General features: G+C 39.9%; 1 protein-coding gene across 15 annotated transcripts in view; it reads right to left on the reverse strand.

The window, feature by feature from the left end:
• The window catches only part of Enox1 (ecto-NOX disulfide-thiol exchanger 1), a 554,869-nt gene that overhangs the window by 16,194 nt on the left and 526,672 nt on the right, over window positions 1–12,003 (reverse strand). For all 15 annotated transcript variants that reach the window (XM_074043338.1, XM_074043336.1, XM_074043331.1 and 12 more), the window contains 2 exons: window positions 10,049–10,151; window positions 410–495 (listed from right to left, as the gene is read on the reverse strand). In XM_074043338.1, coding sequence (XP_073899439.1) covers window positions 410–495; window positions 10,049–10,151 — 189 coding nt within the window. The remainder of the gene's footprint in view (window positions 1–409; window positions 496–10,048; window positions 10,152–12,003) is intronic.

The following is a 12,003-nucleotide window of genomic DNA, read 5'->3' on the forward strand; positions in this document are numbered from 1 at the left end:
AATATGGCTTCATCAGCCACCATCACCTGATTTCTTCCCTGTTTCTGCAACTTTCATCCCAACCTATAATTTAAAATCTCTCCTAAGCTTTTCAAAGTGATTTGGCATCTGTTGACAGTCATTGTATTTTAGACAACTGCTTTTCTTTCTACAAAGACAAATGCAAATGTTGGAAATGTAGCTCAGTAGTAAAGCACTTGCCTAGCATGCGTAAGGCTCTGGGTTTGACTCCCAGCACTGAAAAAATCAAGTGATAGGAAAGCCCAAAGCCAGTTCCTCATGTAGGAGGAGCACTGATAGACTTTCACACGCTGTTCTATCCCAATGCAGCTCGTGTAAGGCCCCCTGCAGCCAGCAATCAACATGTAGAATTTCAGCAATGAAAGTTCAATCAAGAAAAATAATTTACCTTGGAATCCAGCTGCTGCATGTAGGACCAAAGATACTCTATATTGGCTCCAAAAGGATGGACATGAAGAAACGTTGATATGATGCCTGAATTAAAAAGACAAACATGGGAAATTATTTAGAGGCAAGTGAAAAGTCTGAGTTAAGTAATGTCATTTCATCTTAATGACGTGGTCAGGCTGAGTTGTGGTCTTGCTCATAACATCACTCAACAATCATTCAGTAACAGCCTGTCCTGGAGACAGTAATAGTAACATGACAAACAGTATTTTGTCTCCCGGAATGCCAGCAGTCAGCAAAGCTAGACTTGAGATAATATATAGATAAATAAAGGCATTTGTAAACAACTACACCTGGAAGCAGTTCAACTACCAATTTTATGCTTGATTTACCAATATAAAACTATAGTTATTGGAAGGATAAAATTATCTCTTTTCTTTCTCTCAGTGGACTCTGCAGTATGAAAATGGCTCAGATGGCTGTGTCAGAAATCACACTGCCTTGAGTTTTGCTGATAATTGCAGTTGCTGCTTCTGAAGAGTATGTAATCCATATTCCCCTACCGCTGTTGGAGGAAGGGCATTCTTCTGCAGCCTGCGCTGATTCCCACAGCGTGTGGTTGCTGTTGAAAGGGAGCCAGGTGCTTTCCTCTTCTCTGCTGTCGTTTACAAGGTCATTTTAAAGGTGGGAATGGATGCTTTGGCTGGAGTTTGATTAGAAGTCAGAAGACCTTTCCATTGTGAAAATCAACTCTCAACACTGTACTGACAAATGACCAGTTGGATGTTAGTGTTAGGCTGAAGTAACGAGCATTATCTTCCCATCCTCACTGTTCCTATATCCAAAGTCCAAATAGTGAGGAAGTCAGCTCTACAGACCATGTGCTGCTTTTTGTTAAGAAGCTGTGCTCAGGTGGACATTTTAACATGCTCTTTTAAGCAGGTTCTGGATGGTTTAAGTTTCATGTTCTGTTTATTCTGAGCATTGAAGCCAGGGAGCCAGAGGCCAAAGGGAAGACCCTCACTAGCCCAAAATGCAGTCAGGGACCAGGCAAGCACAGCATCCTGATAGTAGGTCATCCTATATTTGCAGGGGACCTTGACTGATCCAAGATGGCATCTCAGCCACTTGCTCTCCTGGGTGCAGCTTTTAGGATGCTCCAAGATGAATGTCAGGTCTTAAAGGAAAGTTCCCAGATTATATTAGGCTGAATTGAAGAGTGTAGATGAGCACTCTCCATGGCCAGTCCTTTGAAGAGCTGCTTTTACAAGTTTACAGTGAAATGAAGTTGAAAGAATTAATTAAATTTCTCTATAAAGCTGAAATTACAGCTTTCAGAGACTTGCCTGCTCTTCCTGAGATACAAAGAGCTATCATTTTATTCTGAGGTTATTATTTTCTTCTCTTCCTCTTCTTTCTTTGCTACAATCTACTTTTAGGAAATAATGGTGATGGTGGGAGGTGATGATAGTTTGAACATCTTTTTTTTGTGTGTGTATGGGGGGGGGGAGGACTGGGGATTGAACCCAGGGCCTCATGCTTGCGAGGCAAGCACTCTACAACTGAACCACATCTCTGATCCTTCTATTTGCATTTTGTTTGTGACACAGGGTCCTCATAACTTTGCTCAGGCTGGCCTAGAACTTACAATCCTCCTAGCCTCTGCTTCCCTAGTAGCTGGTATTATATGTGTGTCCCACTATACCTGGCTAGGTTTAATATCTTTAAGTGGCATCCTGAAAAAAATGTAGCTCTGATGCCCAGGTTTTTTGTTGTTTGTTTTTTTGAGATAGGGTCTCACTATGTAGCCCAGACTTGGCCTTGAACTCAGGAGACTCCTGCCTAGCTTCCTGAGTGCTGAGATTACAGGCATGTACCACCATGCTAAGTTTTTTTGTTGTGGTTTTGTGGGGGGAGAGAGCTTCCTATATAGAGTCTTTTTGTAGGTCCTTTCAAAGGACTGGACTATTCCCTGGGAATGGAAAAGGGATAGCTGTAACTCAAAAGTTCATGAAAGATGTCACAAGATTGCCAAATGAAGATTTTGGTCCTTTGGGAATGACCTCAATGCTTGGTAAGAGGAACACTGGGAATTGAGGGTGAAGACTTCAGCTAACCCTGAACTGCTGGGCCTGCAATGGGGTAGATTCAACCATTGCTGCTGGCCCTTTCTGTAGAGAAGCAGGAGGTCTTCACATTGAAGAATGGATGTCCCAATAGTAGAAAATACAATTGTAAGTAGCTAGTTTCAGACAAAAGAAAGGAGCTGAGGAAGTTGTCAGACTTTTTCAAGTCTCAGCTCCTTAAAAGCTACTTCAGAAAAATACACAAACCAGCTCTGTAGAGTCAGTGGCAAATCTTGCTAGGAAGATTGATGTAAACAGGCTACACATAAGAGCATCCCATCAAAATCAACTGATTTCTTCTCAGTTTTGAACCTCACCAAGACCAAGAGAGCAGCATTTAAACCAAATAGTGCTAGATTTTGTTTTCATTATTCACTCCCTTTAAACACTCACTTAGCAGCAACAATTTGCCATGGTGTTAGGGGACACCATCGTGTAAAAGAAAAAGGGTTCTAGTGGAACCTTTATTCTAGGTGAACGACACAGATGAGAAACACAAAGATTAAACATAAAATATTTTCAGATGCTGGTAAGCATAACAAAGAAAACAAAACAGGTAATAGATAGGAAGTGGCCTTGTGAATGTTGTTATGCTCGAATAATGAAGGCTTGGTCCCCAGCTGATGGCACTATTTTGGGAAGTGATGGAAACTTTAGGAGGTGGGGCCTAGCTCAAGGAAGTAGGTCATTGGGGGCATGCCTTTGAAGGTCCTCAGTCCATTTCTCACACTCTGCTTCCTGTGCATCATGAGTGCATAGCCTCATCCATGCTTTTTTAGTATCTGTGAACTCCTACTTTTTTTTCTTTCTTTTGGTTATACCATGGTTTGAACTCAGGAACTCATTCTTGGTAGGTAAGTTCTATCACTTGAGCCATACCCATAACTTTTTTGCTTTAGTTTGTTTTTCACATAGGGTCTCTTGCTTTTGCCCAGATTCTCCTTGGACTGTGATCCTTCTACTTCTGCCTTTTAGTAGTTGGAATTACAGTGTGCCCTAACATGCCCAGATTGTTTTTGAGATAGGGTATCACTGATATTGTCTGGGCTGGCCTCAAACTGAGATGCTCCCATCTTTGCCTGAGTAGCTAGGATTACAGGCATGAGCTGCCATGCCTACCAATGATCTGTGAACTTCTTGAAGGAAGAGATCCTCTTGCCACCATCAGCTAACCCAGGTGTTGATGTTGGCATTGTTGTGGGGTAGACTGTGATTTCTCAAAACAGTTCCAAAAACACCTGCTTCATATCCACGCCAATATTAGTTTTACAATGAACAGAATCTGGTGAATGGCCAAAGATTCTGCCTTTCAACAGCCATTTTTTTCCACAAGGAAGGCTGATAATTCTTATAGTTGGCTCTTGACAAATGTTTGCCGATTTATTCAGATGGACATTTGTGCTTTGGAAATAAGAACAGGTCAATGACTCATTCTTTATGGTCAGTCACTTTCAGAAAGAAACACATACTCTCCAGATTACTTTAAAGTAGTTTTCTTAAGTGCAGCCTCAATTCTGTTCACTGAAAACACCAGAAGTCACTGCTCAACCTTCCATAAATGCTGTCTCTCCATATTCCATTCACTTGCTCCCTAACACCCAGGAATCAGGAACATTTGATTCTGGCAGAGGCTGTGCACATGTGTGAGAGGGTGACTGACAATGATGGAGACGGCAGTGTGAGGAGAATTTGTGGATGGTTCTCAGAGGACCAAGGAAGGTTTTTTTTACGTTTGTATTTTCTAAAGATTTTTTTAATATTTCATTTTTATTATTGTTGTACTGGGGGTACACTGTGACACTTACAAAATTTCTTACAATATGTCATAATTGAATTCACCCCCTCCATCATTCTCCCAAGGAAGTTTTAAAGAAAAGCTGCTTTGTAAATAGTTCAAATTCTTTGCAAGACTTTGATCATATCTGGATGGGATTTACAATGATGACTAGCATTGACAGGGTGCCAATCACAGCTGCTAAACATTGGAAATCTGTTGAGCTGGAATTCAAAAGCAAGAGAAGATGGGGTGATACAGACTCATATTGTCAACATTTCCTTAGAGCTATTAGCTTATTAATAAAAAATTTGATCCATTCTCCTTTATGATAATATCCAGTGGTTTCTAGCCAATCACAGCAACAAAGCTTTGGTCCCAAATCAAAAGCACTGACTCAATGTAGCTCAGTGACGCCAATGTGTGGGACATGGTGAAATGAACCAGGAGTTCTGGCACAGAAACTAAGCAGTGTGAAGCTGACTTAAAATATGGTTATCACAGAGCTATAAGATATAAAGAGATAAAAAAAATGCTGCCCTACAATGCCCTCCATAAAAGTCTAAATCTTTAAGGTCCAATTATAGGTCAACCTGTCTTCACAAGGATTGGTCACAAAATAAAAAATACAGAAACCACAACAACAAGACTTTGAAGGGCCTATCTTCTTCAGTTGGGTTGGAATACAGTACCCTATACCCATTAATTGTCAAGAAGAAAGTTTGGCAAAAATATTCAACTCCCAAGTCTTAGGATCCAGATTTGCAAAGCTCGAAATGATGTCATTAACAAAATCCCACTGGTCCTCTCTAACAAAAACCAACACAAACCCCTTGAAATGCAGACTGTAATTTTATAAAGTGTTCGTGAGAACAGACAGAATACAGGCTTTTGCCCAGATAAATCAGTGTCACAAATGATCATGAATAACTAGGATTGCTCATTGTTTACAAAGTTCTAACCTCAGTTCTACATCCTTTCGAATCCATTTGAGATAGCATCTTTTTTAAAAATTGTTTTATTATTCATATGTGCATACAACGCTTGGGTCATTTCTCCTCCTGCTCCCACCCCCTCCCTTACCACCCACTCCACCCCCTCCCTCTCCCCCCACCCCCTCAATACCCAGCAGAAACTATTTTGCCCTTATCTCTAATTTTGTTGAAGAGAGAGTATAAGCAATAATAGGAAGGAACAAGGGTTTTTGCTAGTTGAGATAAGGATAGCTATACAGGGAGTTGACTCACATTGATTTCCTGTGTGTGTGTTTTACTTTCTAGGTTAATTCTTTTTGATCTAACCTTTTCTCTAGTTCCTGGTCCCCTTCTCCTGTTGGCCTCAGTTGATTTTAAGGTATCAGCTTTAGTTTCTCTGCGTTAAGGGCAACAAATGCTAGCTAATTTTTTAGGTGTCTTACCTATCCTCACCCCTCCCTTGTGTGCTCTCACTTTTATCATGTGCTCATAGTCCAATCCCCTTGTTGTGTTTGCCCTTGATCTAATGTCTGCATATGAGGAAGAACATGATTTTTGGTCTTTTGGGCCAAGCTAACCTCTGTCAGAATGATGTTCTCCAATTCCATCCATTTACCAGTGAATGATAACATTTCGTTCTTCTTCATGGCTGCATAAAATTCCATTGTGTATAAATACCACATTTTCTTAATCCATTCGTCAGTGGTGGGGCATCTTGGCTGTTTCCATAACTTGGCTATTGTGAATAGTGCCGCAATAAACATGGGTGTGCAGGTGCCTCTGGAGTAACCTGTGTCACAGTCTTTTGGGTATATCCCCAAGAGTGGTATTGCTGGATCAAATGGTAGATCAATGTTTAGCTTTTTAAGTAGCCTCCAAATTTTTTTCCAGAGTGCTTGTACTATTTACATTCCCACCAACAGTGTAAGAGGGTTCCTTTTCCCCACATACTTGCCAACACCTGTTGTTGGTGGTGTTGCTAATGATGGCTATTCTAACAGGGTGAGGTGGAATCTTAGTGTGGTTTTTAATTTGCATTTCCTTTATTGCTAGAGATGGTGAGCATTTTTTCATGTGTTTTTTGGCCATTTGAATTTCTTCTTTTGAGAAAGTTCTGTTTAGTTCACTTGCCCATTTCTTTATTGGTTCATTAGTTTTGGAAGAATTTAGTTTTTTAAGTTTCCTATATATTCTGGTTATCAGTCTTTTGTCTGATGTGTAGCTGGCAAATATTTTCTCCCACTTTGTGGGTGTTCTCTTCAGTTTAGAGACCATTTCTTTTGATGAACAGAAGAGATAGCATCTTTTTAAAATTTCCTTTCTCTTTCAAGCAATCTGCCACTGTATATTTCTCATGTAACATAAATGTAACCAGAGAATGTTGGGTCACCTGAACATATTGTCAAATAGCATGTACTATGGTTACCCAGATGTAATGAAGATTTTGCCAATTAATACTTCCAAGTGGAGGGAGTTTTTCTGCTATACACCTGGACTTCTAGACTGGCTTAGAGCATGCCCATATGTCCTCTCTACATGGTTAACTATTCCAAGAGAAGAATTACAGGAGGATTGCAAAGAGCATTATTCTTGACCCTTTTAGGTATACCTGAAGGCCAGGGCCCTCTTAGAACCACTCTACCTACCAAAATATTTAAGAAGAGAGTAACCCTGGCACCAGGAACTTCCTTTTCTCTCTCACCTGGTCTAGAGCAGTTTTGTCCCTACCACAGTCTATGTCTAGATTAAGGAACTTCAGGGGACATCTTTTGGTGGTTTCAGCCTTCAGGTATTTACAAAGTATGAATGGCCAAACTCTGATAACAGAGGGGCCCATTTAATGGCAGGGGGCAAAAACATCCTCTAGAAAGATCCACTGTCAATCTTAGAACCTCTTCTCTTTTATTCTCTCTCTTTTATTACAAAAAAGTATAAGATTTAGAATGCAGGTATCTGGTAGAGGGTAAGTTTGGGGAAGAAGTCACATCTGTTGACTAAAGTAAAATATCAATAATGGTAGACCAATAGGGAACTGAAGGAAAAAAGTACTCCTAAGTTTATTCTAATCAAACACTAAAGTCTTCAGCCTCCTTTCTACCTAAATATTCACATATACTGATCCTGTCAATTCAAGATGAGTGTCTTGGTACTCTTTTGCTCCAACTCCAAAGTCCAAATGCTAATATCAGTAAGCTGGCTTAAAAGACTCACAGTGAGGTTAGCCTGGCTCAAAAAACCAAAAATCGTATGTTCTCCCTCATATGTGGACATTAGATCAAGGGCAAACACAACAAGGGGATTGGACTATGAGCACATGATAAAAGCGAGAGCACACAAGGGAGGGATGAGGATAGGTAAGACACCTAAAAAACTAGCTAGCATTTGTTGCCCTTAACGCAGAGAAACTAAAGCAGATACCTCAAAGCAACTGAGGCCAATAGGAAAAGGGGAACAGGTACTAGAGAAAAGGTTAGATCAAAAAGAATTAACCTAGAAGGTAACACCCACGCACAGGAAATCAATGTGAGTCAATGCCCTGTATAGCTATCCTTATCTCAACCAGCAAAAACCCTTGTTCCTTCCTATTATTGCTTATACTCTCTCTACAACAAAATTAGAGATAAGGGCAAAATAGTTTCTGCTGGGTATTGAGGGGGGGAGAGGGAGGGGGCGGAGTGGGTGGTAAGGGAGGGGGTGGGGGCAGGGGGGAGAAATGAACCAAGCCTTGTATGCACATATGAATAATAAAAGAAAAATGAAAAAAAAAAGACTCACAGTGAGGGAAAAAGGTCTGAGAAAACTTGTTTGTTGTATATTCTTTTTTAAAAAATTTCTAAATATTTTTATTTCAAATCTCTTTTCACCCCTCCCCTAAAAGACATGGGTCAATATAACAATCATAAAAAAAGGGGATGTAAACACAAGAGTCAAATGTCTCCTACACTGACACAAAAAACCAGGAATTGTATATGGGGTTTCCAAATGGGACCTGTTGTTGAAAATCCTGACATATTAACATTTTTTCTTTTTAACACTTGAGTTAATTAATTTCATTTTTTGATACTAAAGATACAACAGAAGTGGAATATTATAAATATAACCTCCCAGTCTATCCCTATTAATGTACAATGTTTATGTATATATATATGCACAAAGATATAAATGTATGTACATATGTATATAAAAACTATTTAGAAGACAATGTAAATGAACAGTGTTCTCCAAGTAGAACATAAAATAAAAGGAGAAACAATCTCTTAGTGGGAAGAAAATAGAGACTGTTCTCACTTTTAAAAAACTTTAAAGGTCAATATTCACACTTAAAGAGGGAAAGTTTTTTTGCAGGTCATTATGTGCTTTGTTCATACCCTAAAACATTATAGAGGCAATCACATCTTTGTCAAACTAAAAGAGAAACAGTTGTCAGAGTTGGACACATTTTCCAGTAAGAGAAAAATCCAGTTACTAACACATAAGGGCTCATTTTGGGTTATGCATGGCATGTTATTACAGTTGTATATCATCAGAGAGAAAAAAAAATAATTGGTTTTCCTTGGAGTATCTCTAAGTTGATGTCATATTCAATAACCCTGTAGTTGAAAAATCTATATGTGATGAATGAAGTTTGGACTATCTTTTGAATTTAATTCCTTCTGTGCCAGCTCTGCAGGCCCTGGTGTACCTGTCACGTTGAGGTGAGAACTTATGCAGTATTTAGAAAATGCAGCCAGGTGCTACTTCTGCCAGATAACAAACTACAGGAGAACAATTCATCTTGTGTGTACAGTGGCCACATTCGTCATTGTTAATCACGCCTTAGAGAGCACAGTCTGAACTTGGAACTCCATGCTGGGGTCAGTGCCAAAGCATAGCTTGAATCAAGGCTGCATATTACTGAGTGAGGATACTGGCCTTCTTGTTTCTGGATTTGAGGGCTTCAGGGACAGACAAGGTTCTAAGGTGGCATCCCAGGTCTATTACCAACACATCTCCCTGAAGAACTTTTCCCTGAGAGAGTAAAGTACTGCTTCTGAATCAAATAATGATGAATTTCAAAAGAGAACAGTTAGAGCTTTGTCTCTGATACAAACAAGGAAAAACCAACCTAGATGTATTTTGGCGGCTGGAGGGGGGGAGGACGGGGACGGGGATGGGACAACTAACAGCAATTTCCTTCCTTCTTTGCTCTTCTTAGTGGCCAATCTCTCTTACTCATTTTGGATAAATGATCCACATGTGGACATGGAAGTGTGGATTAGATGGTCTTTGGTTATCCTAATACCAAAGTCTTGATGCTCCTCATTTCATCAGCATTATGGGTCTGGCCTAAGGGCTGACTCTGGGATGTAGCCTTTGCTAAAGGGGCTCAGAGGTTGGTATCCAGGTTCAAAGCTATTCAACAGCCTGGATCTGGCTTGGTTTGGAACATTGGAACAATAACCATCCTGACCTCCAGATAGAAGTGCCATGTCCAAATTTTAAAATTCAGATTTGTGACATTTGAGATACCATTAATCTGTTTTCTTGAACTCAATTTTATTCCTGACAACTACCTAATACCTATGGTTACAAAAGAGCAAAACCTCCATTAATTTGTGTGCCACTTGTTTGAAATGTATGTAATCTTGACGAAATTAATCTCACCTTAGACTAGAAGGCAAAGCTATTTAAATTGCTAACAAGATAGAGATGAATTACTAAAATATTATTTAAGTTAATGACCTAATAATTATGTAAGTGTATAGATGGAGAAACAATTTCCTTACCTATTAGGAGAGCTTCTTTCTCTGATTTTAAGCCTTGGCTTCTTTTCTCAATACTGTTCTCTCGGTCTTGGTTGACCAATGCAACTGTCAATACATTGATTTCCTAAAAAGTTAAAAAACGAAAGCCATATATCTGTTTATGTAGATTCTGTGGATTTCAATAAAACCATCAGATTTTAAAAACTCTATAAAACAAGTCATCACTTCCACTTATAACTGAAGATCAACTCTTATAAATAACTGATATATTCACCAAGCAATAGAAAAGTAATTTTAAAACCTAGGCTCCTAACTTTTCCCAGCAAGCCAAGTAACTCTACAGGAATAGCAAATTTGAAACAAATTATTTTAGATTTTTGTCCAGGTTTTGATTAAGCTCTACTCATTAAGGCTATTGACTATAACTACTTTAACATGTTTTATTTTAAATATTAAAAATAATCTGGGAAAGCTTATACTAGACTGACTGATTTATAATGCTATGTGAATAAGTTGAGTGAGTGTGTGGGGAAACAAGACCCTTTGGGAAACTGGTATGGAACTGTTGGTAGGACAGTTGAGTAGGTATAAATCCGTATGCACAATCAGAAAAAGGCAGATAAAGCAAAGGCTGGGAGATTCTTTTCTTTGGAAACTAAAAACAAATAATTGTACAACAAGTCAATAACACAAGAAACACTGAAGCTGGGCTATTTTTAGTTCTTTATATGGTCTGTGGACAGAGATAAAGATTTAACTCATATCTTCCTAATCTTGATTTTAGGACTCAAAATGGAGAATGGTGTAATAAAAATTTTACAATCTGCATGTAAGGGATAGTAGAATCATTAGGGAAGTTGGGTGTTGTTGGAGGGAAGTTGCTAACTGAAAGATGGTTCTCAAAGGAGATCCATGATGGCTGGATAGAGGCACCTTGTGCACAACCCTGCCACAGAGAAGTATCAGTGCAACAAAGAAAAAACTTTCGAGGACAGTGATTAAGGGAGAGCTCTAGAAATCCTCAGGGAAGATGATAGAAAACCCTCAACAGCATGCCAAGTTAGAAGGGCAACACAGAGAAAAGAACAACAAAGCCCTGTAACTTCAACCCCAGCTCCTGGCTTTGGGGTCAGGGTGGTACTGCACATTGCCACAAAAAGTAAGAGGGAAAGTACCAGCATTCCCCTTCACAGCAGCGAACTGACAGTCCTAACTTCTGGAGAATTCTACAGTCCCTACAGACTTTTAAGTCTGCTTTAGGGGACTGGCTGGTTTAAAAGCAAATGTTCCAAAGAAGGAACTTGCACTGGGCCTTCCCCAACCCCCAGAATCCAAGCTGTTACAATAGCCACTGCTAGGCTCTATCTTGCTTTAGAAACCTTGAAGCTCTGTTGTCTTGCATAGTGGAAGAGAGCCCTGCCAGCATCCTGCAGCTTCAGACCAGCAGATGCCAGAACCACAAGCCCAAGTCCCACCCAGGCCTGCCCCATGGGAACTAGGAAAGGTCTCCTTCCAGCTCACAGCCTTGGGATTACATTTCCTAGTGAAAAAAGTCCTGATCCAACCATGCTTGTCTCTGGGAACCAAGGAGCTTTCACATCCATAACCTGTAGCTCCAGGATCACAGATACCAAGTCACAAGCCCCAGAACCATCTGAAGGACTTAGGGAAGATCTGCTTCATGTCCTACACCTTCAGGAACATGCATAACCACACAAGCGATATACCTCCATATACTCCAGGGGACATATGAAAGTTTTCTTCAACAGCCCATGGTCTTGGAACTACAGATACTGGTGACAAAAGCCCTGGAATCACCTGTGTATGTCAAATGGGACCTGAAGAAGATGCAATCCAGGTCCCACAGCTCAGGGAAACAGTTACCAGCACTACAAGCACACAGCCACCATGTAATTGTCCTGTGGGACCTAGGAAAGGTCCCCTTCACATCTCACAACCACGAATCCATAGTTACT

The sequence above is a fragment of the Castor canadensis genome, chromosome 10 (assembly GCF_047511655.1).
Source record: "Castor canadensis chromosome 10, mCasCan1.hap1v2, whole genome shotgun sequence".
In the NCBI taxonomy this organism is placed as follows: Eukaryota; Metazoa; Chordata; class Mammalia; order Rodentia; family Castoridae; genus Castor; species Castor canadensis.